Source organism: Azolla caroliniana, unplaced genomic scaffold, assembly GCF_043228905.1.
Source record: "Azolla caroliniana isolate FFs.n. ecotype wild unplaced genomic scaffold, voAzoCaro1.0.p SCAF_2, whole genome shotgun sequence".
NCBI lineage: Eukaryota > Viridiplantae > Streptophyta > Polypodiopsida > Salviniales > Salviniaceae > Azolla > Azolla caroliniana.
This window is the reverse complement of record NW_028230437.1, coordinates 21,383,719-21,411,539: the sequence shown is the minus strand read 5'-3', so window position 1 is coordinate 21,411,539 and position 27,821 is coordinate 21,383,719. Positions and strand designations below refer to the sequence as shown.

General features: G+C 37.7%; 2 protein-coding genes across 2 annotated transcripts; both read right to left on the bottom strand.

The window, feature by feature from the left end:
- Window positions 1-1,353: 1,353 nt before the first annotated feature.
- Window positions 1,354-3,822, bottom strand: LOC147867574 (glutamate receptor 3.1-like). The gene is made up of 5 exons (XM_087315351.1): window positions 3,343-3,822; window positions 2,863-3,152; window positions 2,633-2,664; window positions 2,084-2,484; window positions 1,354-1,952 (listed from the first exon to the last, which is right to left on the bottom strand). The coding sequence occupies exons 1-5, from the start codon at window positions 3,697-3,699 to the stop codon at window positions 1,533-1,535; spliced, it is 1,500 nt and encodes a 499-aa protein (XP_087171477.1). The 5' UTR covers window positions 3,700-3,822; the 3' UTR covers window positions 1,354-1,532.
- A 4,417-nt stretch (window positions 3,823-8,239) lies between these two features.
- LOC147867573 (ABC transporter G family member 7-like) lies at window positions 8,240-13,947 on the bottom strand. The gene is made up of 11 exons (XM_087315350.1): window positions 13,614-13,947; window positions 12,765-12,967; window positions 12,518-12,668; window positions 12,279-12,411; window positions 11,936-12,137; window positions 10,949-11,237; window positions 10,705-10,836; window positions 10,335-10,555; window positions 9,283-9,495; window positions 9,046-9,130; window positions 8,240-8,793 (listed from the first exon to the last, which is right to left on the bottom strand). The coding sequence occupies exons 1-11, from the start codon at window positions 13,911-13,913 to the stop codon at window positions 8,578-8,580; spliced, it is 2,145 nt and encodes a 714-aa protein (XP_087171476.1). The 5' UTR covers window positions 13,914-13,947; the 3' UTR covers window positions 8,240-8,577.
- Window positions 13,948-27,821: the final 13,874 nt, after the last annotated feature.

Genomic DNA, 27,821 nt, shown 5'->3' with positions numbered 1-27,821 from the left:
GAGGTTTGGTGCGACCATTGCTCCCATCAGGAAGTACATTTATTGTGCATGCATTAAGAATTGATCACTTCACACTTTTGGGTATCATGAAATGATTGTTAAAGCAATGGAAGTGTGGGAACTATTTGTGGTTGCCCATAAGTTTGAAAATTCATGTAATGGAAGTGACAAACTTGCACTTTTCATGTGAGGCTTAAAGTGGTGATATCAAGTATAGTTCCTATCGTTTCATATTATCTACCATTGTCAAAAAGGGCAATTGAAGGGAAAATGGAGCTCTCTTGAGGGGCATGGAATCGTTGTACTTCAAAAATATTTGGATGGTGGATGGCAAAAAAGGAATACATGGTCACAATGTGTAATAGGGATGGTTTTGCACTCTTATCTTCCATTTATAGTTGCAATGCTTATCTAGAGAATTTAAGCAACATAAGCTCCAACTTGTCTTCCTTACTTAATAAGAAGAATACTAATGAAGGGCATGCATTATAGCTCACAAAACAATTGTACTACAGGAATGGTGGTCGATTAAATGTCGTATTTTAAACTACTTGATGGCGGTGCGAATAGATATTGCTAATCAAACTTTGGATGATAAATGCATGCACTTACAGGATAGTTGAACTCAATAAATATGCATGAAGATAATGATCATCAATAGAACACAAAAGAGTGAAGGATGTGTGAAATGGAGACCCACAAAAAGTCACTGTGATTGAAAGGATTATTTTGATCAACATTGATTGGTTCAACACAAGTGTTGATGATTCGATAGGGAAATATAATATGAAGAAAGTTTATCTTAAGACTTGTGAAGAGAAAAAACAAGGAATGTATGGCTTCACTCAATACACCTATCTATAAATTTTTGAGTTACAAAGGCAAAGCATCTTTGAAACAAGAAATCTCTGTTTGGAAGGAGAATGCTCTTTGTGAAAGTATAAATGTGACAAGAAGTAAACACATGGATTACATGGGGCAGAGTCCAATGATCAATAATGAGGATAAAAGCAATGGTTCTTATTTTTAGGAATATGGGACTGAATCGGGATGATTTGGACTACAAACACAAGTAACAATAGATGAAACCACAAGACAGAAAATGAGAGTACACCGGAATTTTAATGTGGAAAACCCAAAATAGGGAAAAACCACAGAACCCTAGGTTCCAAAACAACTTTACTATGATCTGAATACAACCAAATACAACCTCTTTAGGTTTTCACTAGAAGAATGTATCTACCTCAAGGCGATGGCCTTGGTTACAACCTTCACCCAATCAGGTGGATAGAATAACAAAGATTACAAACTAAGTACAACCTCTCTGGGTTTGGGCTAGAGGAAATGTATCCTACCCTCATCTTACCAACAAGACTTTGTTGAATTGCCTTCCCATAGTCATTGAAATTGTATTATAATTCACTTACTCGGTCGGTGACTACCACATAGACAGACCTCACGATCCTCGAGAGATATAATCAATGAGCAAACTTTTTCGTTCACGTGGACATCGCCACAAAATCAGACCCATCTTAGTGAGAACATGTCGAAGGAGTCTCGGCGACACCAATTTCGTCACAGCATGTGACTTCTTTGAGGGACATGGAACCAGTCGTAAAAGTTGGGTTCTCCTCTCCAAAGGCATTCATCTCAATAGGTGCTATCTTATTGGAATATGACCTAGATGTTGAAGGTGCTGCATTGGCTGTCAAATTCCTTGCTTTGGTCAATATTATCATCTTCACGATGATGCACACAAAATAAAATCCTGTGATGATAATGAATAGCCCCCCGAAACTGCCGAGAGATATGTTCGCCGTGCCGTTAATGTCAGTCGGACAATCTCCAGAGCCCAACCATTTATCCTTGATGTTCTGGAGATCTCTGTTTTGCTCCAGAGTTATAATCGCCAGCGAGAAATTGTTGGTCAAGGATGAGTTTTTCTTGAATGCCTGCAACCATTATAAAGTCTCTAGCTTTACTCAACAAGAAAAAGATGATTGAAACCCTCATCATTGCCATGTGTAGACAACAATATCCATGCACATGATATAAATAAGATTGGAGTAACAAATTCACTCACAAAACCGAAGCCACTAAAGTAGGCGATATCTGTGTCCACATTCGAGTAATCGCATCCAAAGGTTGTAAGGAATGTGTCAATATAAGGTGACTCGTCGATAATTGCGGCTACTTTCCCCGACTTCAATGCACTATCATAATCCTCTTCGGAATCTAATGGAACAAGTCGGTCTGCCGCAATGTAGAGGTTATTTTTCATGTAATCATATGTGAACGATCCCTCCTGATACCCTACTTTTAATCGACTCTTTTGCAGGTTTACAAAATTTTGGATTGTTGGACTCGGTTGTTCTGCTGCCAATATCGATGACAAACTCGCCGTATAGCTGGACGTAAATATGAGTACAGAGACCAACCAGAAGACCATCAATAGGCGACCCAAATGTGACAAAACATCTCGTCCTGTGGTCCAAAAGTCATTTTAGTGTCAACAAATGTTGTGGAGAATTCCATGATCAAAATTTCTGATGATTTACCCACAAATAGAGCTTGTTTTGAGAGATTAGAATATATATATATATATACATATATATACATACATATTGAGTACCTTGGGAGAAGAACAGGGACAATGTTGTATTCCTGCATGAATGCAGCCCATGATGCATCAAAACAGTGTAAGAAATGAAAGTTTGGAATTATGAAAAAGACACATGTGATGTATACAGATATATGTATATACAGCACACACACTCACTCACTCACTCACACATACGCAATACGCACATACACAAATACAAACATATGCAAGAATCCATAGGCGAAGGCAAGTTTGGTTACCAAATTATCTCCCATAGCTTCTTCTTCATAATGCCAGTTTGTGACGGATCGTCCAAATTCTTGTACTCCAAGATGAAGAGAAAAACAATGGTGCCAAAGAAGAGGGCCCCAATGGCAACCCACAGTGTAGTTGAGAAGGGTCTAAGGAATATAAAAAAATCTTGGTTATTCCTGCCATGTTGTAAGGGCACAACCATTTGAAGGCTGGATTGCACATAGGGTTGTGTGAAGTCCACAGTTTCCCATCGATCCATTGTTATCGTCAAGTCGGCCACCACTCCATCGATGTCCTAAATACAACCCACAATTCAAACATTGCATAATTAATCTACAAATCTTTCGAGGGTTAAGTGAGTACATACATTTCCGAGAAACAAGAAGGAACTAAGAAAAAACTGTTGTGTTTTGATACATATATATATATATATATATGTATGTATGTATGTATGTATGTATGTATGTATGTATGTATGTATATACCTCAGAGTCGACCAGTGCGTGCAGGAGGTCATTGTACGAAGGGTCGGTGATGCCATCGCCATAGCCGATGAATTTGTAATTCAGAGGGTAATCGAGCTTCTCGACGCATCGCTCGAAAACCTCGATGGCAAATCCAGAGAACGTAAGCGAGGCATTGGTGGGCGGGGTCTCGACGGATGCCCATCTCACAAACTCCGGGAATCCTAGCTTCAATGGCACCAGAATGTTGATACTACTCTTCTCACTATCTCCTCCTATCACCAACACAGGTCTGAACACTACTCCTACTAGAATCACTATACTAACCAAACCCATCCACACCAATGGCGATCTCCGATGATGTGACCGCCATTTCATCGCTAATTATTGTCTTAATACTTCTTCCGTCGGCTAATTATGCTCTTAATCCTTCCTTATTAACTTATTAATGTCTTCCGGGTCTCCGAAACCTGTCTGTGTGATAGTACCTCCTCCTTAGGACATGGATAAAGAAAAAGAGCAAACATAGTTTTCTAAGCTTCTAGAATTTATAATATTTTGAGTAGGTTACCTTGGACAACAAGGAAACCACCTTCACCTACTCTTGCATAGCGACTTTTCTCATTAAATGTGAATAAACTCTATAGACTTTATTGAATAAAAGAGCAAATGAGAAATCCAAATAAGCCTTAATAGACCTTATTGCGTTGAGAGCCATGTAGAAATAAAGCCGCCTTTATAGACCTTTCTTGCAATACAACCTTTGTCAAAAAAGGAAGAATCCCTGTCGCAAAATGTCTTTTGTTTTCTTCGAAACCATAAGTTGTTATTGATACTACGTTAGAATCGATGAACAAATACCAAAGCCATTGTTCATTTAAGCCGTAGTAAAAAAAAAATTATAAGGTGGAGTGGTTTCTATTCTACACCGAAGTAATTATTTAAACCTACGGTTAGAATTTAGAAAAGGGACTCATCACTGAAAGGTAATGTAGTATCTTTTTTTGGGGGGGAAAGAAGGAAAACCAAATCCATGAGAAGTTCTTTTGCCAAACTTTATCCAAGTTTTAATGTAAAGAACATTGATGAAACACTCATTTGTTTTTCTTGAATACCTTTCAATTTGATCGTATGTCATCATGTATGGATATGGATCGAAAGTTGCAGTACAGTTATTCAAAGTATGTCATCCAAATGGAATAGATTTTTGGTCTTTTTGCAAATGAAATGTTCTCGAAGATCCAAGTCACAAAAACTCATCTTAGTATATTCTCCAAAACAATGAACGAAGACCAAAGGCATGAGAATTTCTTTGTCAAAGTGCATCAAGGTTGTAATATTAAAGTAAGAAAGATGAAACACTCATTTGTTTTTTTTTTCTCTAACGCGTTTTGCCTAGAAATGGATGTAGATTTGTAGGGTGAGGTTAGTCGAAGTGCATCAAAGCTTTAAAACAAAGAAAAAAGAAAGCAAAGACCAAATACTCATCTCCATTTTCATGATAGGATTCAAGATGGCCATGATTTAGTATATGGAAATTGATCCCAATTTGCTTTACTATGATGTCCATTTTGGGCTTGAAGGGTTGGATTTGGGATTCCTTTGAAGTCCAATAGGTTTTGAAAGATTTTGGAGGTTATAGATAATGGGGAGTGTGATGACCATTAAAGGAAGAGTTCATCACATGAGGCAAAAGAGTTGATAGATGATGGGGATCATGAAGATCCATCAAATATAGACCGATATTCCTAACTAACAGTGACTATAAATTGAAGCCTCACACTTTTGTCGAACCATTCTGGTTACACCAGTTGTGGGCCTTCTTGATTTCTCTTGCAAAACTCCTTCATTAACATAATATTGTCTTTATTGATTTCTTATGTGTGTTTTTCTCTATATATTTGTTTTTGATTCTCAAATTAGTAAATTTAAAGGAATATTTGTATATTAACTTTATTTTCTCTATTGACACTATATGTGATAATGTGGCTTGGGTGAATAATTTTAAACATCCTTGCACTGCCGCAATCCTGCACATGAGACATGTCTTGACTCACAATTTTATTTTAACAAGTTTGGAGTTCGGGTAATAGGCCCCCATACTCATGAAAGAATGACCTAATAAAGCCCTTGTTTAAGGTCGAGTCTTCCTCCTCTTTTAATCATTGGTGATGCATTTCTTTGATGAGGTGAATTTATAATACTTTTGTTAAAATCATACTAATAATTGTAGACATACTTATCAAGAATTGTTCACAAAGCACACTAGGGGTTTATAGTAACAAAGGATATTTTGCATAACATTCTAAATTAATGAATGGCCATCAACTATGCTAAGGACTCGAATCAAAGGCTATGCATACTATAATTAGAGCTTGAAAAAGCACACAACAATGTGGGTTGGTTATTTGCGTGGGAATTAATGACTCATATATGTTTCTATAACTAAATATCAAGATTGATATATATTTTGGGCAAGGGATCAAGCTAGTATGCCATGCTCAGTGCCAAGTGGGAGAATAACTCGACTTGTTCTAAATTTTGGAAGTCAATTAGACGAGGATATATGTTGAGTCCCTTATTGTTTGCGAATTTTAGCACATCCCATTTTAACAATGTTACATAATATGGTAAGGGTGGAGATTTGGTGGGACCGTTACCCATCGAGAAGTCCATTATTGTGCATGCATTAACAATTGATCACTTCATGTTTTTGGGTATCATGGAAACATTGTTAAAGCTTTGGAAGTGTGAGAACAAGTCCATTATTGTGCGTGCATTAACAATTAATCACTTCATGTTTTTGGGTATCATGAAAACATTGTTAAAGCTATGGAAGTGTGAGAACTATTTGTGGTAGCCTCAGGTTTGGAAATTCATGTATTAGAAGTCACAAACTTGCACTTTTCATGTAAGACTTAAAGTGATGATATCAAGTATGGTTCTGATGGTTTCATATTAGCTACCATGGTCATGAAGGGCAATTGAAAGGCTAATGACCTTAATGTGGCTTATGTTATGAAAAAGAAGGGAAAATGGAGCTCTCTCGGGGGGCATGGAATCGTAGTTGTACTTCAAAAATATTTGGGGGCCACAATATTAATTTTTTTCTAACACTTGGTAGCTTCGATATTCTCATCTTAGAGGGATGTTTGAAGGTAAACAATGATGAATAGATATGGTGGCTTTCTTTCTCGAGGAACAATTAATAGAAAAACAAGAATAATATTATCTTAGTAGAATGTAGCCATTTGTCATAGAAAAATGAAATGATCAAGGTCAATGTTAGTTAATCACTTGTTTTCATTGTATGGCTTGAGTTAATTATAATACACGATGCATGTTTCTATGTTGGTTATGTAATAGCTTTTCGAACTAGCAAGACAACATTTGGTGTTCATTGAAGTTACAAACTTCTTTGCATGTCCCATTTGTAAAAGATAACAATTTTCATAAGTTAAATTATAAGCATGAGTGGATGGCAAAGGAATACATCGTCACAATGTGTAATAGGGATGGGTTTGCACTCCTATCTTCCATTTAGAGTTGCAATGCTTATCTAGAGAGTTTCAACAACATAAGCTCCATCTATATCTTCCTTAATAAAAGTACTAATGAAGGGCCTGCATTATAGCTCACAAAACAATTGTCCTACAAGAGTGGTAGCCGATGAAATGCCGTATTTTATATTTGATGGTTGTGCAAATGGATATTGATAATCAACCTTTGAATGATAAATGATGCACTTATTAGATAGTTGAACTCAATGGAGACGCATGACGATAATGATCATCAATAAAACACAAAAGAGTAAAGGATATGTGAAATGGCAACCCACAAAAAATCATTGTGATTGAAAGGATTGTTTTGATCAAGGTTGATTGGTTCAACTTGGTGTTGATGATTTGATTGGGAAATATAATCTGAAGAAAGGTTATCTTAAGACCCGTGAAGAGAAAAAACAAGGAATGTATGGCTTATAAGTTATAACCAATGAGTGTTAGTTGGATGAGATCGATACACCTATCTACAAATTTAGAGCTACAAAGGCCAAGCATCTATGAAAAATAAGCAATCTCTTTTTTGAAGGAGAAGATAACTGAAATTTAGAATGCTTTTGGTGCAAGTAAAAATGTCACAAGAAATAAACACGTGGATTAAAAAAAGAAAGGGTTTCACTTAGATGATGACAACACAATGATCGATGACAAGGAGGATAAAAGCATTGGTTCTTATGGTTTAGATTGCAAGCTTAGTGATAATCATGAGATAAGTCCCAATGAAGATAGTGTGCATAATATATATAAAATACAAGATTTTACTTCAATTATTTAAATAAATACCAAAAACTAACTACAACAATTTTGATCGCTTTTCAGATAAACCAAATACGTAATGCATTTTGGTCTAGTCTTACAGTTCCTTCAAATATTTAAACCTCAATTCTAAGTGTGTTTCTGCTGGAAAAATGTCAAAATGCAAACACAAAATACTGTTTCTACAGATATTCAATAATGATGCAATAGGAAACAAACTGCAATTTTTGACGGAATGAAAGGAAATGATCCACTTCTTATCTCTCAGGCAAACCCTTATAAGACAAACTGTGTCATGATCATAATCACAAGTTTGAGAGCCCTTGCATCCATTGCGATGAAATTTATCTAGTGAATTGATAGGTTTTCGTTTCAAGTGATTCCTCCTCCCTTACTAATCTATCAATGTCGCATCATGCGTGCATCTTTTTGAACTATCAGGGTCAATGTTTATGCCTAGGTCTCCGATCAAAGTGCCCAACCACCACCCACGTTGTACGAAAGTTTGCTGTTGGCAACAATGAAAAAAGATATGCAAAAAGATTATATTATGAAACAAGTGCAATTAGACAAATCAAAGTGCCAGAGGATAAACCCAGTAGTAGGAATTAATAGATTTGGCATCAAATGCACAAAGTTTATATTATGAAACAGGTGCAATTACACAAATTTAAGCGCCAATGAACAACCCAAATAGTAGGAACTATTGCTTTTGGCAACAATGATATCTGCAAGGTTTGTATTATGAAACAAGTGCAACTAAAAACAGATGTTGAGTGAATATGTTGGCATGCATGCAATTTAGTAGAAATTTCGGAGGGGACAAATTTCTACCTTCCAACAATAATCAACTAGTCAGCACTAACAATTTAAGAATTATAGTAAATATTGATAGTATTAGTATAGTTCTTGACATAAGACATCCCAATAACTTGTTTCTTCATTTTGATGTAATTAACTCTTTGTTTTCCTCCTCAATTTCCTCTATCTTTACAGACGAACCTTCCTTTGAGCTCGGTGATTCGAACTTCTGGAACTTTGGCTTATTTCTCTGAAGAAGAGCATATGACATACAATACCAAAACAGTAGTATGCGAGCTTCTTGCAACATTGTTTCTTTGATAGAACTCTTTGCAAAGGTCATTCTCTCTAATACCTTCAGTACAAACACAACCAGCTTCAGTACTCTTCGTTCAGAATATATAGTTAGATATTGATATAAGAAAGTTCAAACAGCAAAATACCCCAAACTTCGTTCACATTTCCTACAATACCTTCAAGCTTCCAAATTTTACTAGAATACTGTGGTAGTATCATTCAGGTAATATTTGAAAACCTTGGGGCTATGTAGGTAAACATCCAAAATGCGTTAGGGTATTTTTGTGTTTTCCCCTATTAAAAAAAGTACCTGCTCTCCTGTTTGTAGATCATATGAATTGGAATGCTCAAACTTCAGCCCTCTAAATTCATTCAAGCATAGCCCTTGGAATGCCCTAAAAAAATCAATTAGACATGTGTATTAACCCCCTTGAAGATGCAACAATGGCTATGATATGAAATAATCCATCCAATATATGGTGTGTAGTAAGTTTCCAACACACTTTTGATCTAAAGACTATCTCCTCATATATAAACAAACATATACCATCGGATCAAAGAAGCACGAGGAATCCATCGAAACACTCCAGGCGTATTTTCCGAGTTAACATAGTAACCACCAAAAACTATAAAAACTGTCATCAAGGAAGGTCCAAGTGCCATTGCAGCCTCGGTGGTGGGTACCATTGCTCCAACAGTCAAACCCATTGCAGACGCAGCAAATGCTTCCACTGTAACTATGCTACAAAATTGCCCAAACCTATTCATGCAAGCAAAACAAAAACACAAATGAATTGAGACAAATAAAATAATGGATAGGCAGGGTATAATAGCATCAGTAAATAAAAAGAGATGAAAGTTTTACAATAAAGCAATAAAAAGAGTGGAAGGGTTTCCCCTACACTAACAACATTTGCCCTTATTTGTTATTTTTTGGAAAACAAGTTACTTGCTATGGTTGAGAGCGACTCTTCAGAAAACACAGAAAATTAATATTCAATGAGTTTTCAAAACTGAGTTTCCCTTCGCCAAGGCATGAGCTCTTCATTTTGGACCATCAATACTGATTTGCTATAATTGTTATACGAATTAGGTTAATGGGAACGAAATGTGCCACGATAACTGTGGAGCAAGGGGCAAAAAAACATTGCTATACAATTATAGGAAAGTGTTGTCATACCAATACATCTGGAGACAGATACAAATAGATTTTTATTATCGACCTCAGAGATCAAATAATGACCTATGGGACAGTGAAATATTTTCACGTAGTGTATGTGGAGTTGATAAGTCAATTTCTCTCATCATGAAGTCACAAATGAATGTCGCAAGTGTACATTGTGATTGACATAGAAATGTGTATGAATAGGCAAAGGCTCAAAAAATGTGAGGAAAACGAAACTTGAATGCAATCAAAGGTGGGTCAGACTCTTGACCTTGCTCAGCACTGAACATGCATAGGTGACCATTGCCCATTCTTGCATCAACGAGAATATGAGCTAAGTTATGTCACCTGGAAGTGATAGTGCAGATGGGTTCTGGAATTACACCTACTAATGCTCTTTCATTTACAGTAACACAGTTTATTTATAGACATACCTGATAAGAGACTTGTTAAGCCCTGCCAACGGGTATAATATTGTCCCGAAAACCAAAGGAAATGATGCACCAATTGGAATTTCTGCAATCAATTTCGACAACAAATAGGGACCCAATTTATAGCTTCCTTTGCTTCGTTCACGATCAACAATTTGTTTCTCTTTTGGAAAAACATTCACTGTCTTGGTAAGTGCTGCCATTGCTGTGTTGATTGCAGCCACCTATGACAACATTCCACTCATCGAATAAATTTTCTACTTCCACAAGCATATGTAAGAGAGAGTATCAATGATAGCGGAGAAATGAGGGTTTTTAATTTTCACCAAACAAACATTTTGACATTCAAGCAATGCAAATATCGAAGGAGAACCTGAAGAAGACCCATCCTATCTTGAATTGCAGTCTGCAAAAATCCCATCCTCCAGAAAATCGATCCGAAAATAAGTGCCGATGAGATCGACATTTTCGCACGAACTTTATTCATAGGACCATCTCTAATGGTCTGTGTAATAGAAAACTTCAGTAAAAATATTAAAAACACAAGAAAGATAACGAAAAAGTATGCATAAAGTCACAAATAAGAAATGAAAAATACTTATAAATTTATGGCAAACCTGAAGCCATGCACGTTTCAGCAACAACCGAAATTGTTTCCACCAACCTACTTTGTCATGTTTTGATCGTGCCTTTTTTACTGTAGCATCATCTTTAGCTATTCTTCGAGGTTTGGCAACTACTTTATCACTAAACTCGCCATTTACATTGATTCTGTGTTCTTTAAAGGCTTGAACCAAATGCTGCAAACGCTTTTGAGTTAAATCTTCATTTTCAGATGAGCTATAATCAATGGATATCAAGTCCGCAAAAAACTCCGCTGGATTCACATGGTCTGGGCAAGGGTGACTGTTTCCTTATGCATAAACCAACCACTCAATCACTCGCTCTCTTGTGTCCATTACATCAAAGAAACCAAAGAAAACATTGTATGTTTCTGCATGAACTTAATAATCATGTACTACTGTCTTAGGACATTTCTTTTTAATTTAATTTCAACACATTTTAGATTATTTTTCAGTGAAATTTGGCACTCAGAAGTGGAACTAATGGATAATGGGTGTATCAGTTTTATTCCATTATGTTAGGTTCAGCCTCCACGTGATGCTACTATCCATCTTTTCTCTCCCAACCTCACTTTGACTAACATTTTTAATACATATATAGCTTCAGCAATAGAATAAACAGAACTGTTCAGAAATCAAACAGAGTTTCACTCCAATTTTTATCATTGGCTCATTTGGCATGTATGTATACAGCGTCAGCCACAGCCCATGGGTACAAGTCACTGGTAAATTATATCTCATCCACTATTTCAGGAACTGGTGAACATAAAATGCAGAAGAAATATATCTTGCCATCAATCAATTTCCATACCATCTACTTCTGCTTTGACCGCTACTAGGATCATACTCTACATTCTTCACAACACCAAGCATATGCGAATTCATACCTTTTCTTGGAAAAACTCACATTGAACCAATTTCTTATTTCCTATACCACTTCCAAACAATGTAGAGTTCCAAGTACACAGAATGAAAACCTACCCAATATCAGAAAAGTAGGATATAGCATCATCCTTAGCTGGACCTCCATATACAAGAGAACCCTGTGCGAGCAGTATTATATCATCAAACTTCGTAAAAATGGATCCCCTTGGTTGGTGTATTGAACAAACAACTGTATGTCCATCTTTTGCAAGGTTTTGGAGAGTTTCCATGACTCTTTCTGCTTGAAAAGCATCCAACCCTGTCCCACACAATGGATTGAGAGAGACGCCTCTAATAATAGCAAAACAATAAATAGAAGTGTATCATCATAATATGATGACATCAATGTATAGATTGCATGAAGTCAAACTAGAAAATACAAGCACGGAATAAAGTTCACCAGTTGTTGGTTCATCAGCGAAAATCACAGAAGGACTTGCAATGAGCTCACAAGCTATTGATAATCTCTTCTTTTCTCCACCACTTATGCCTCGAACTTTCGCATCACCAACACGCGTCTCTGCACAAGTAATCTATACCCCAGAGAGAACAACATATTATCAGTTCCATACAAGCAGCTCGTTGTTGCTTATATCCCATCAATTTATTCGGTTGAAAGCACATAAATCACTACATTACCAGCCCCAAGCGATGAAGTATAGTATCTACATACTTCGTTCTCTCCTCACTTGCTAGAGATCTTGGTAGCTGAAGCTCGGCGGCAAGAGAGAGAGTCTCTCTCACAGTGAGCTGGGAGAAGAATATATCTTCTTGCCTCACATACGCAGCCCTAAAAAGCTCCGCCAATTTTTTTTCAAACAATAGTCTTAACTTTTACTTGGAAATAAAGATGATGCTGGGTTGTTAGGATATGAAGCATGCATACTTGTACGCTAATGAGGGGGATGATGAAGACAGTGCCTTGCCATTGATGTAAAGATGGCCGGTAAGCATAAGTCGAGATGATGCAGAAACCTGGCCAGCTAACACGTTTAGAAGTGTGGTCTTCCCTGAGCCAGATGGCCCCATGATAGCCAGTAGACGTCCAGACTTCGCCTCTCCAACAAGATCTTTTAGTAAATGTTTTATCTGTCATCAAAATTTTCAAACACAAGCACACACATAAGATATGGTTTATACTTTTATAAATAATTGTACTTTTTTCCAGACATCATAGCTGTATTAAGTGTCTCTATGTGTCATTTCGCAATTTTGTGATAGCAGAAAATTTCTTTAAGATTATTATCATAGCTGACCAGGACTCCTTAGTGTTAAGCATCAATTCATCTTTCACTGTTATCACATTTCTTTCAATCCTCCTCAGCACACCATTTCTCTCTTCACAGTTGCAAGAGTTTGAAACATAAGAAGAATGGTATTGTGAAATTTTGCAGGCATGCTACAAAATATGCCTTATCAATATGTGTATACTGATGTATGGATAAGATAAATGATAATCCAGTAGAGGTTCATTTCATGCTTTTTTCCTCCAATGTGCCAAGAGCCTCAATATATAAGAAGATAAAAGAAGGTGCTGGGAAAGGAGACACATATGATTCCTAGGCAAAGACTCACCGGAACAGGGAAAGAGAAACTCTTGCCATGGATGCATAATAGCTGGAATGAATGCTTACATATATAGATATAGGTATAGATAGATTACGATACAGAGAAAGGTCGTGCCATCAGAAACTCTCTCTTTCACACACACACACACACACACACACACACACACCTTCTTTCCTGTTGTGTCCAACATGACGCAGTTAAGATCGTGCCATCGCAAGTCAACAGCTCTGGTTCTGACAACATTGGCACTGCCACGGCCCTGAGCTTGGATTACATCAAGAAGCCCTGTTCCATCATCCTCCATTTCCATTTCCACTTCCACACCTCCTTCTCCTTCTCCTTCTTCTCCTTCTACTTCTTCTTCTTCATCATCATGAGTGATATGGTGGCTGTGGTGTTTCTTGAGGCTGAGGAGACTGAGAGCAAGAGTTCCTGCCACAGCAGCTATGAGCCCTGCAGCTGGCATGGCTGGAAGAGTTATGAAAACAAAAGAAGAAGAAGAAGAAAGAGACTACTGTAGAATGGATGGAACAGTAATATGCTCTGCTCTGCTCTGCCTCTTCTGCTTCTTCTTTCTTCTTGGCTATGGCTTTCTTTCTTTTATCTTCTTCTTATTATTCCCCATGAATGAAGGAATGAATTATAAGTGAGTTATGAAGAAGCTCATGATCATGAATAGAAATTAGAATTACCTGACATACCCCTGCCCGGACGGACATGCGCTCTGGAAACTACCACTGTACTGGCCTAGATTACGATAGGCTGGCTTCGGCCGAGGACAACATTTCGACTAAACACACATACATATCTTGGAAATGCACCATGAACTGTAGTTTCAAGAAGAAAATATATATATATTTGGTTTGATAAAGAATGTCATGAAGCTCGAACGTGCCTTAATGATTTTCGATGTAGACAATAAAAATTACCGAAAACGTCTGCATGAGTGGCTTATTCAAAGAAAGAAAGAGAAGAATATGTGGAGTTACTCAACGATTTCTCCAAATGCAAGAGAAAGCACATGCATGTGCTAAATTTTGGGAAAAGCGAAAAAAGAAACATGTTAAGAGTTATGGTGAATTAACTCTTCTTGACTTGTTTATGCATTACAAGAATTTATATGAGCTATCTCTTGCTGGAAAGATGATGTGTTATGGTTCTCTTTTATGTATGTCTCCCTTCTTTACAATTGAAGATGTATATACATAGGACTTAAGAATTTGGCCTCTTGAAAGCAAGTGATCTTTAATGTAGAAAGGTTGAAATGCTCAAATGGATGGGAAGGAAGCACATGCATGGATATGTTTATAATCATGCATTGCAACATGGTATGTTGTGCGATTGGCTTACAAATAACAATAAGCAATGGTTCAGTTCGGTTCGAGAGGGTCAAAACCGAACCGGTTTGAAATTGGTGCCGAACCACGAAACCGTTAAACTGAACCATTAAAAAAAAATCAAACCGTTAAGCCATTAAACCAATAAAACCGCGGTTTCGTGGTTCGGTTTCGATTTTCAACTTAGGTCAAAATTTAAAATATTTCATTATTTAAGTTTTAAAAATTTTAATAAAATGGAGAATACGGCATGAAAATGAAAAGATTGTTTTAAAACAATTTTTTAATTTTTTTTTCAAAATTTAAAAATAAAAAATTGTTAACTCGTTTAAACCGCGGTTTCTAGCTGTTGAAACCGAACTGAACCCTTCAAAAACACCCAAACCTGAACCGAACTCTTTAAACCATTAAGTCGTGGTTTCGTGGTTCAGTTCGGTTCAAACCAAACTGTTGTCGTTTGTTAGTTACAAATTGGTTTACATAAAGGTGAAAATGTAAATAATGTAAACAACTATCGAACCATCATGGTTGGCTCGCTAATCGCAAAACTATTTGGATGTATAAGGGAATCAAATATATATGCATGAGCTAAAAGAAATGGTAAGAGAGTTTATGGACAAGTTGACTTTCGAAAACTCCATAGCACCATTGATCACCTTGTCACCATTCGAGTATTAATGGAAGAAATTCACCTTAGAGGTAAATGTTTATATTGTTGCTTCGTAAACTTCAAGAAAGCTTTTTATATGCTACCTCATGAGCATATTTAGAGGTGAATGGAAGAACTCGAGGTGCCAAGTGAATATATGCTTGCAATTTCCCGAATCTATGAGAAGGTTATATGTTGTGTGTATGAGCGATAGACTTTTAGACTTTTTTAATAGCATTATTGGTGTTAAGCAAGGATGCCCACTCTCACAAACTCTATTTGGTCTATGCATTGATGAATTGGAAGAAATGGTTGCCAAGTATGTAAAGGAAGTGTTGAGAGTCAAACCCAACTTCGCCTATGCAATGGCTTTCACACTAGCAACGGACACTCTAGGTTCAGGCTAATTTTGTAAATAGTACATTGTTGGATGTATAATTCATATTTTGTAATATAGCTTCTTGTTCTTTGTTTGTCTCTCCCTCTCTCTGTTCGTCTCACACTCAAACACAATTTCCTTTCGCTGCACAATATCACCTACACTCTCCATTTCTTGACATGGTATCAAAGGGTGTGGTAGTCTGATCAAAACATGCTCAACTGTGTTGTGTTACACGCCGACGATAAAATAAAATTGCCTCAACAATAAAGAAGAACTACAACATGAACACTCAAATGGGAAGCGCTCTTCCTACTCAATAAAGAAGAACTTTGCATCTTGGGAATACAAGATGCACCAATACCTTGTCGGCGAAGGCTATTGGTGTTACATTGAAGGAGCGCAAGAAAATCAACCCAACCTGACACATGTTGACTACTCAACATGGGAGTGAGCAGCAAGTCATGTGTTGTATTGTCTAGCATCATGTGTCCATGATCACACGCTACGCTATATTCAAGAGGCAAAAATGCCAAACGAAGCTTGGGGCAACCTCAAGAAGATTTTTGCAGCCAACATGGCCGCACACAAGCTTCAACTCCGTCAAGAGTTGAACAATATTCAACAAAGGGATATGTTAATCACCAGTTACACATTGAAGATCAAGGAGTTGTGCAACGCCCTCGGATCTATAAATGTCAGCATCGACAACGACAAAATGATCCAGATATGCCTCGGTGACTTGGCACCACGATTCGGCACAATCAGATCAGCCATCCTTGTAAGGGAGAATCCTCCCTCATTTTTCAACCTTCAGTCGATACTGTTGGTTGAAGAAAATCATGTCCAACCAAGGAGTAATGCACTAGATGGTAAGTTGCTCTACTGCCAGTCAGAGGAGGAAAGAGGATCCGGCCAAGACGGATGAGGCTGACATGGTTGGCCAACCTGAGAGCACAACTTCCACTATTGGCAAGAGGCCAAAAACACACCAAGGGAGTTCAGCAAAAGGGGGAGCCATCATGTCGGACCAAATTGCTAAAACTGCCTGATTGAATGCGGGTACTGTGGAAAACTCGGTCACTATGAAGAGGAGTGTTGAAAGAAGAAACAAGGGTTGGCTTCAACCATCCAACAACTCACGAACTATGCCACGAATTTCGATTATGACAATCATGGCAGAATGTTCGTAATGAGGCATAAAGCACACTCGATGTTGGCACAGAGTTCGACCAACACCTCTTCTTCAGACAATGTATGGTTTGTCTACTCTGGAGCATCCAATCACATGACGTCTCACGAAGATCGGTTCCGAGAGTTGAGAAAGCCTGATTGACTCGGCTATATCGAAACTGAGGATGTCACGGCTCATCCCATTCAGCATGTCGGAAATGTCCCATTCGGGAATATCGGCAAACAAACCTACCTCAAAACGATTTGCATGTCCCGACCATCATGAAAATTCTGGTCTCGATCGGCCAGATTGTAGAACAAGTCATGCCAATATGATTCAGTCATGACGGGTGCTTTATTGAGAAGGAAGGTCGACTCATTGCTTGCGGTTGAAATGAAGGTCGAATGTTCATCCTTGAGTCAAACGAAGTGAAGTTAGCCATGTTCGCGAAAGGCCTCAAAGTCGGCACCGACTTGGAATTGTGGCACAAAAGAATTAGGCTGCTACATCAATCTCCAGAAGCTCAAGGGCATGAAGTCGAAAGGAGTTGTCAACAGACTCCCCATTTTTATAGAGAAGGAGATTACCAGAGTGTGTGAAGCTTGCCAATTCGGAAAGCAACATCAACAATCGTTCCCAAAAGAGAGGAACGTAAGTAAAGGGATCTTGGATGTAATACATTCAAATGTATGGGGACCAAGCCAAACAACCACATACTAAGTCACATTCATCAATGAATTCTCCAGGCACACCTGGATTTATCCTATGCGGCAAAAGAACGAAGTGTTCAAACACTTCCAAACCTTAAAAAATGAAGTAAAAAAATCAGCAGGTTGGCATGTTCGATGCCTTCGATCGGACGAAGAAAAAGAGTACTTCTCAGATGAATTTATAGCCTATCTTCGGAAGGAAGGAATTCGACGAGAATTTACCTGTAGACACACATCTCAACATAATGGAGTAGCCGAATGAAAGAATCGCACATAGTGGAGGTGGCAAGGGCAATGATGAACGAAAAGAACCTACCGAAATCGTAGGGTAGAATCAGCTAACACAGTCGTCTACCTCATGAATAGGTGTACAACCTTCGTGGTACATGACGTAACCCCTCATGAGAAGTTCTATGGATAGAAGTTGTATTTATCCGACGTCAGGATATTCTCAATTTCTTATGTACATATTCCCAACAAAAGCGATAGAAGCTCAATCCTAAGTCGAAGAAATGTATCCTCATAGGGTACTCACTCGAACAAAAGGGGTACAAGTTCTATAACCCATCTACCCGGAAAGTTCCAGTGAATCGGGACATCATTTTCGACGAGTCGTCAACATGGTATGAACTAGAGACAAGTTCGGCTCCAACGAAGAAATGTATCCTCATAGGGTCCTCACTCGAACAAAAGGGGTACAAGTGCTATAACCTATCTACCCAGAAAGTTTGAGTGAATCGGGGCGTCGTTTTCAACGAGTCGTCATCCTGGTATGAACTAGAGACAACTTCGACTCCAACCCTAGTCGATCCAAACTCAGCCGACCAAGAGATAGAAGACAAAGATCAACTGAGGCATATGTTCAAAGAAAGTCTGATCATGACCAGGTTCAGTGGGCCACAAAGAGCCTCCGAGCAACCAAAGCACATCTTGGCCAAGTCCGAAGATGGACAAAGGAAAGGCCAAAATGCCGGAGTACGAAGATCCAGATGACAACCAATTGAGTCACTCACTCGATAGTGAGTTCGAATTCCTTGATGCTTAGATTATCCGGACAAATGAAGTAAAGAAAGTAACAGTCATTGCAAATGAGAAACTTTGTCGCTCCACTAGAGAGAGAAACCCGGTCAACTGATTCGACTACGATGACTACATGGCATATCACTATGCCTTTATGATGAAGGTGGTGACAATGTGAGAGCCGGAATTTTTTTCCGAAGTTGTTAAGGACCTACGATGGATCGAAGCGATGAAAAAGGAGATGCAAGCACTCTTCAAGAACGAGACATGGAACCTCATCCCCTCTTCACCCCACCAAAAGGCAATCAGATGCTTGTGGATATACAAGGTGAAGCACAACACAGATGGCACTATCAATCGATATAAGGCTCGACTTGTTGCGAAAGGGTACTCGTAGACACATGGGGTTGATTATGAGGAAACCTTTGGCCCAGTGGCGAAGATGATGATTGTTCAGATAGTCATTGCACTCGCAGATGCTAGAGGGTGACACCTCCACCAAATGGATGTAAAGAACGCCTTTCTTCAAGGCAAATTAGAAGAGGAGGTGTTTATGATACAACCACCTGGTTTCGAATCAACCACCCATTCGACCTCAGTCTACCGACTCAAGAAGTTGTTGTATGGACTCAAGCAAACACCGTGTGCTCGACATTGAAGATTACTCAGTATCTTCATCAAATTGGCTTCCAAATGTCAAAGTCAGACAACTTCCTCTACGTATGAAGCAACGCCGACAACTTGATTGTCATCATCCTTTATGTGGATGATCTAGTAATCAGAGGCCATAAGGTCAAAACCCTCCTGCTTAGCCGAATTGAAATGAAGGACATGAAGGAGCTTCATTGCTTCCTTGGGTATAGAAGTAATTCGGACACCAGTTGGGATAATGATCTCTCAAAGGCACTACATCCTCAACTTGCTCTACAAGTTCAGGATGATTGAATGCAAACTTGTGTCAACCCCTCTCAATCGAAACCTCAAGCTTGATTCTGACTCAATATCGTTAGCTAATCGGTAGCTTAATCTATCTTACCATCACACGACCCGACCGCAGCTATTCATGCAAAAACCTCAGAATATTCATCTGGATTGCGCTAAGAGAGTACTTAAGTATGTTGGTGGGACGATGGATTACGACATCTTGTATAAGTCAAACACGATTGTTCGACTCAAAAGGTACACATATGCAGACTGGGCTAGCTACAAGGCTGATAGACAATTGACTTCAAGATTCCTCCGTTGGGCTATCTCTTGGAGCAATAAAAAGTAGCCGACAATCACACTGTCGAGCACAGAAGCCAATATATAGGGGCGTGGTTGTTGCAACATGTGAAGCCATTTGGCTGAAAAGAAAATGGAAGGATCTGAGCGTTCCCATCAAGGATCCGATTCTCCTTTACTGTGACAACATGAGCAGTATCCATCTGGCTCTTCCATGTGTCATGCACGAAGCATATCAAGTGCACTACCACTTCATTCGAGAGCACGTTCAAGCTAGAGATGTCGACTTGCAACACATCGGCACGAACCTCCAGGTAGCCGACATCTTCACAAAAGCCTTAGGAGTCGACAAGCTCAGGCAATTCATGACGAACCTTGGCCTAACAATTGCCGCATTGTTGAGCTGGAGGGAGAGTATAACAACCAACAAATACAATGCAACAGTTGATCAGTCAATCGAAGCCAACCAAAGGAGTAGTTGAAGTAGTAGCACGAAGTTGAACTAAGTAGACGAACAGACAGGTTAGTCGAACAAGGAGCACAAAGCAGTCGGTCGAAGGAGAATAGTTGAAGCCGATCTGACCGACCATCCAGACATAGAACCGAGAAATTCAAAAAACCGAAATGAGCCAAACAACAAGGCAACTTTTTGGTGACTAGAAGTTGTGTTTGAAGGGGCATGTTGAGAGTCAAACCTAACTTCCTCAATGCAACGGGTTCCACACTAGCAATGGGCACTCTAGGTTAGGCTAGTTTTGTAAATAATAGAAATGACAGTTGCCCTAAGTTAGTTGGTATTTAAACCAAGGTACCCTTTTGTAACGAAGTTACTGTTGGATGTATAATTCATATATTCTAATATAGCTTCTTGTTCTCTATCTGTCTCTCCCTCTCTCTATTTGTCTCACACTCAAAGATAGTTTCTTTCGTTGCACAAGATCATCTACACTCTCCATTTCTTTACAAGAATGTGTTGAAGAAGTTGCAATTGGGAATTATTTCGTTATGCTTTTGTTATATGCAGATGATGTAGTGTTTTTTGCAAATACTTTAGAAGATGCACAAAAGCTTATGATGACATTAGAAAAAGTTTGCATGCATACTAAATTAAGGGCCAATAACTCTAAAACAAAGATTATGCTTGTGAAGAGCCAAAAAAAAGATAAAGCATGCATTATGTACAATAATGAGTCTGGCCTACTTGAATGTGTGGAAAGCTTCAAATATCTTGGCCTTGAATCATGGAGATATTAAGTGTTGGGTCCTCAAGAAATACCTTTTCAATATTTTGGTGACATTGGTGCTTCTCTATGGGGTGGTAACATCCCTAAATCTACTTGGAAAGAGTTTGAAAATGTTCAAAAACATTTTCTTACAATGTTTCTACAAGTTAAGAAACAAACACCATACACCCTCCTCTTGGAGACGACCCACTTCCCATTGAGATCATGGCCATGGAAATGGTTGTTGAATACATGCTTAAGGCTAAATGAAGTCCCTCACATCAACTTCCAAGTATTGTATGGTAAGTAAGCAAAAGGATCCAAAAGATGCATAAAAGCAAAATTTTGTGTTCCAGTTGGATACAAGATATGGAAAAATGGTTTGGTAGATGGGATGCAACACAACAACACACTTGCATCACTAGATTCCTTTCTAAATGAGGCCTTTTTGCAACGCTAATGTATCATGAAGTGGGACACATGTGGAGGCTCACGCTTCACACATTATACTACAAAACCATATTCTCCGCCGAACGGGGAAACTATACACATTGATACATGTTAGAGCCCATCCCGTTGTCTACCATTCGAACCATTGCTTCCATGCGACTTAACCCACATGCATTGCAATGTGAGATAGGGTGTTGGGGCACAAGTGATGAGAGTGGTCAACTATGCACACTTTTCCCTAAATAAGTTCAAGAGACTGAGTATCACGCTTTGATACAATGCTCAAACTTTGATCATATTTGACCATGCTTTCCACACATTTTCAACCAAGTCCAATCGTTGCACGAATTTCTCTCACAACTACAATGTGCACTCTCAATTACAACATTCATTGATAATGTTCTTGAATAGCTACTCACTTTCACATGTATCATGTGAAATGTATCTTTGACCAAGCACAATCGTTGCACAAATTTCTCTCACAACTACAATGTGTACTCTCAATTACAACATTCATTGATAATGTTCTTAAACATCGAGAGTCACTACTCACTTTCACATGTATCATGTGAAATGTATCTTCGACCAAGCACAATCGTTGCACGAATTTCTCTCACAACTACAATGTGCACTCTCAATTACAACATTCATTGATAATGGTCTGGAACATCGAGAGTTGCTACTCACTTTCACATGTATCATGTGAAATGTAATATTTTTGGTCTTATAGGTAGCAATGGGTACAGTTCGGTTCAATTTCTTTACCTTGAAACTGAACCGAACCATTTACATAAAACAAAAATCAAACCAAACCGTTTATAAACTCTCAAGCAATTTAAACCAAACCGCTTAAGAAAATGTAAACCAAACCATTTAAAGCCAAACTGTTTAAGGAAAAGTTGAAACCAAACCGAACCATTTAATAAAAAGTTTAAATCTAACCATTTACGTCAAACTAATTTAAAATTTTAATAAACAAAAATATATTAAATTCAATTAGAATTTAAGTTAAATTTATTAAATCAATAAAAAAACTTTGATTAAACCATTAAATTAAATTGACATTTAAGTTACATTAATTAATCAATAAAAAACAGCTAATTAAATAATTAAATTAATAAACTATTAAGGTGAAAAAAAAAGTTAACCAATAAACCTTTAAAGCAAACCATTTAAATAAATAAACTTGAGTTTTGAAACTGAACTGAACCAAAACCGAACAGTTAATTAAAAATTCAAACCAAACCAAACCTTTAAAAAAAATTGGAACCAATAAACCGTTGAACCATGGCTTAACGGTTTAGTTCGGTTTGAGCCGAAACCATGCCCATTGATACTCATAGGTCATATTTGACCTCCAAAGATGATAATAGAATCTATCTCTCTTTCCTCTTTCTCACACACACACACACAAATAGTTTAACCCCCATACCCCCTTCTCTCTCACACATTCACACCCACACACATTTGCAAGTGTTAGCTTGGTAGTCTCTATGTCATAGCATCAAAAGTAATAAAATTGAGAGAATCTAGCTCCATCCTCACCATAGGGATCTAGGCCTCGTCCCTTAGATCGCCCATTGGTCTCCCATGGATGTTAAAAAGATATTTTCCTATCTATCTCTTTCAAGAGTTTTCTAAGTTGGAAATTCATAGAAGTATAAAGGTGGGATTCTAGGAAACAAGGATGTAGCTTGGATATTTTGCCCCCAAGGAAAATATCTACATATGCACATGCATGTTTGTTAAATATTGATCAATGCTCCTACATTTGTTTGATTTTAATTATGAATGAAATCAAATAAGAGGCGACTCTTTCCATTTATCCATCTCATTAAAGTTCTCGTAAACTCAACCAAAATAACGCTCATTTTTCAAATTTCTAAACAACTATTAGAGTGGTTCAAACCATTCCCTAAGGAAGTATAACACTTCGTCACCGGAGCTTTGCTTAAATTGCTAAAGTAAATTCAAAGCAAGGCTAGTTGCTTTGATAGCACTCGTCCAAAAAAACTACCATAGGTAAAAATAATGTGTAGCCAAAGTTCGTGACATTACAAATTGAGAAACATGGGCAAACACGTGACTCTGTCTTATTGACTCGGGTGAAATAGTGTGGAGTGGAATCTCATTGTTGCCATGCTCAAATAAAAGCATTCTCAGGAGATTATTTCCACTACAATCATTGATTTAGATATCAAATGCTTATATGAGGTGGAAATCTACAATAAGAATGGTTGCAACCAGGGCTTGAATTTGACGGGTTAGTATAAAAGTTTTTTAAAGGGCATTTTTTAAAGATGTATGTCATATGACACAAGAGTGCAAAAACTAACATGTCATTTGACATACAAATTTTAATAATGAAAGTTCTATATGATGCTTCATTGTTATACATTTCATTACTATAGAAAGTGCACAAATAAACATAACTACCTAACAAAGATAATGAAATACATAAAATTAATATCATGTTAATGTTTTTACTAATAAGTATGAAAAAAAAGTTAGTAAAAATTTAGTTTTAACTTAAAATTTTATGTAATTAAAAAAAATTAGTTTTAACTTAAAACTTAAAACATTAAAATCAAACCTAGAGTTATACACCCTTAAAGTATGTATTTAATAAAGGTTATTGTTTAAAATTTCAACTAATATTATTAGTAAAGAAATTAAGAATAAATATTTGAGAATATATACCATTATTACATGATAATGATATTATTTTAAGCGTGTTATAAAAAGTATATAATTTTTTTGGATTTTTTTTAATATAGTATTAATATATTATAATACACACTTCATATATATAATAATTGACATATGTATATGTATATAATATATATGACATGGAAAATAGAATTTTAACATGTCATTTGACATGCATAATTTGTAGGGGCCTTTCGCATGAAAAATGGATATTTAAACTTTATATGTCACTTGACGGGCATTTTTATTATGTGTATGTTTTTGACGGGCAAAATGGCCTTCGACGGGCATGACACCCGTCAAATTCCTGCCTTGGTTGCAACCATGGGGTCCTAGACCAAGAGGATATTGCTGTAATTGTTTCTTGGGGTTAATGGTAGACAATGGTGTGTGCAAGTATGAGTGTGAATGTGCAGTTGTATGTTTGTGAATGTATTTTATGTATTTTATGTTTTTTAGTGTTGGAGTCCACATATAATTATGTTTCATTTCTTAACTATTAGAATTTAAGAAAATAAATAGAGAGATAGAGAGAAAGAAGGGTGTAGATCTTGACACCCGAGGGAAGTGGTTGAGAATCGCTTTTGAATTGGAAGTTGTCCAAATGCCAAATATCACACACATATTTAGGTGAATACATAACTTCTCCCACTATTTATGTTCCCCTCCTTGTAGAACTATGGGGTTGTTGTTGGAGCTTTCATGAAGGGACTTGACCATATTGAAATCCCCCCCTATGCACCATTCCTCCTCACCCACTACGTGCAAGCAAATATGTTGGACTCAAAAAGTTTCCATATCTTCTCTGTTATTCAGAGCATACACATTCATCATATTCCAACATTGCCCTTGGATGGACAACATGCAAAAATGTGCCCTGCCAGGTATAAGTGATTCCTAATATATTAACTGAGCCCAAATCAATGTGTAAATACCACCATGGTTTCCATCATGTCCCATTGTTGGTTCCTACATTGTTTGCCACAATCTTGGTAGAAGGTCTCCAACTGCCTTTTGGAGGTCACTATCAAGATGGTGATCTTGCAACATGGTGATGTCACCAGCACCACGTAATAAGTAATCCTCAAGATCCCTTTTTAGTTTCCATCTGTTTTGCTAGTCAAGTCAACTCATGAGTCCCTGCACGTTCCATGTTGTGACATTCATGAACATGGAAGGGGGTGGGAGATTACCAAGTGTTCCTAATGTTTTGCACATGTCATGTGTGTGGAGCAATCACTGTTCAAACACCCTGTCATTTTCATTGATGGGATGTTGGTCCATATCCAGGAATTGAACTTTTGGGCTAGTCGTTGAGCTCCAACAATCCCTTCTTGTTTCCCATTGAAATAGTAAAGGCCCAAATTTATGTGTGTGTCTGAGACAGTCTGAAGGTGAATATGCCAGAGGTGAGGTTCTTCCATATCCATGGTACACAAGAATTCTATGTTATACCTATTCTTCTTTAGTTCATACATGAGGACTTCATCTCTTGTTTCTATTACAAAGTCTGTTGCTTGACTACTTAGTGTATCTTTAATCTTTAGCGACTAGAGTAGGGTTCTTTGTGCCATACATCCCTTGCTCCTCCTCATGAGGGCTCATTTTCATGGGGCAATTTTCTTTTAAGAGACCAATTTTTTTGCATTCAAAGCATTACCCAGGTGCGTCAATCACCTCTATTCGTTGTTCAAAACACATGTAGTTTTTACAAGGAATGAGGATTTTGGAAAGCAACCTGTTAATGTCCTAAACCAAAAGTCATACAGATGGGGGGCCTATGTTCTTCTTTAGCCTATCTACTAATGTTGATTCCTCCTACAACATCATTTCGAAGGAATTTCCAATAGTGGGAAGCATTGTATTCCACATATAAACATTGTTACCTTTTTCATCGAATCCTCCAGTTGTGTAATCTTCACTGGATTAAAACCATGTATCCATTTTGTGCAAAAACATTTGTGTGTTTTGGATGTGGCAAGGGGACATTGCTATTAGTTTCTTTGTAGAGTCCTTGTCCTCCAAGACGATTAGATAAAACCCCTTACCGAGCGGTTGGACTTCCCTTATTCACCTATTTGTGGGTGGTATTTTCCTTGTAGCATATCTCGATGCAACCCTCTGTTCGGGCATGCTCCCACCACGCGGCATATGACCACTATTTGATCAAGGAGGTCTATCTCCTTCTCAAAGAAGAAATATCTCCGTGCTAGTAAATATCATCTCAATAGGGAGAGAGCACTCCTTTGGTGGTTGTGTGCCCACACATGATCCTTTCCGCTCAAGGAGTCTATCTGAAATGTGTGTTAGATTGTGACAATGTTCAAGGTTTCCATATACATACATACATACATACATACATACATACATACATACATACATACATACATACATATATATATGTATGTATGTATATGTATAGTTTGGGTGAAGGACAAAGTTGCAAAAAAAGAAAAGAAAAAAAAGAGAAGAGTCACCAAAAGGGAGATTCGAAGAAGGGATAGGGCTAAAGAAAGAGAAAAGTGGAAGAAAGGGAAGAGTCGGGGAAAGGACAAAAGTGTGATTAAATTCAGAGTCAGAGAAAGCTTGGGAAGAGTTGAAGAAGAGATAGATTTGAAGGAGGAAAGTAAAGTAGAATCGAGGAAATGACAACCTAACCCCTAAACCCTAAACCTTAAGATGACGACAGAGGTGGTGTTATTGGGTCATGGGGCGGCGGTTCTAATAGAGGGGGGAGAAACCGGCGCTGCACATGGACCGCGACAAGGGAACCAAATTGGAGCCGACAGACGGTAGAGACAGAACTGGGGGTGGGGTGTTCGAGAAACGTTAGGGTTTGGGGACGAATGGGGATGAATTGATGGGGTCAAGAAGGGGCGTAAGAACAATTGGAGAGAGAAAGGAATAGTGGAGGGGGGTAGGTCTAACAATCAACAACGGTTCAATTCGATTCAAGAGGAGCCAAACCAAACCGTTTTAATTTTTTGAAACTTGAACCAAACCACGAAACCGAACCATTTAAAAAATTCAAACCGTTAAAGCCATTAAACCGGCAAATCCGCAGTTTCGTGGTTCGGTTTCGATTTTCAACTTAGGTCAAATTTAAAATTTAAAATATTTCCTTATTTAAATTTGTTAAATTTTAAAGATTTTCCTAAAATGTGATAATAAGGCATGAAAAGGAAAAGATTATTTTTAAATTTTAAATTTTAAATGTTTTTTAAACTTTAAAAAAAATAGAAAACCATTAAACTGTTTAAACCGCGGTTTCTAATTGTTGAAACCGAACCAAACCGTTAAAAAAACCCAAACTTGAACCGAACCATTTAAACCGTTAAGCCGCAATTTCACAGTTCGGTTCAGTTCAAACCAAACCGTTGCCAATTGTTAGGTAGGTCGCAAAGAGATTGTTTAATCATTTTCACAGAATATGTAACCTGAAATCTAAGCTTTCTTTCAACATAAACGAACTTTTATAACTCTATGTTAATTATTCCAC

Coding starts and splice junctions, on each gene's coding strand:
- LOC147867574 (XM_087315351.1), bottom strand. CDS start 3,699: ATGAAATGGCGGTCACATCATCGGAGATCGCCATTGGTGTGGATGGGT. Junction 3,153..3,342: donor ACGCACTGGTCGACTCTGAG/GTATATACATAC, acceptor GGTTGTATTTAG/GACATCGATGGAGTGGTGGC. Junction 1,953..2,083: donor ACTTTAGTGGCTTCGGTTTT/GTGAGTGAATTT, acceptor TAATGGTTGCAG/GCATTCAAGAAAAACTCATC.
- LOC147867573 (XM_087315350.1), bottom strand. CDS start 13,913: ATGCCAGCTGCAGGGCTCATAGCTGCTGTGGCAGGAACTCTTGCTCTC. Junction 11,238..11,935: donor TCCTACTTTTCTGATATTGG/GTAGGTTTTCAT, acceptor ATAAGGAAACAG/TCACCCTTGCCCAGACCATG. Junction 9,496..10,334: donor CTTAACAAGTCTCTTATCAG/GTATGTCTATAA, acceptor TTGCATGAATAG/GTTTGGGCAATTTTGTAGCA.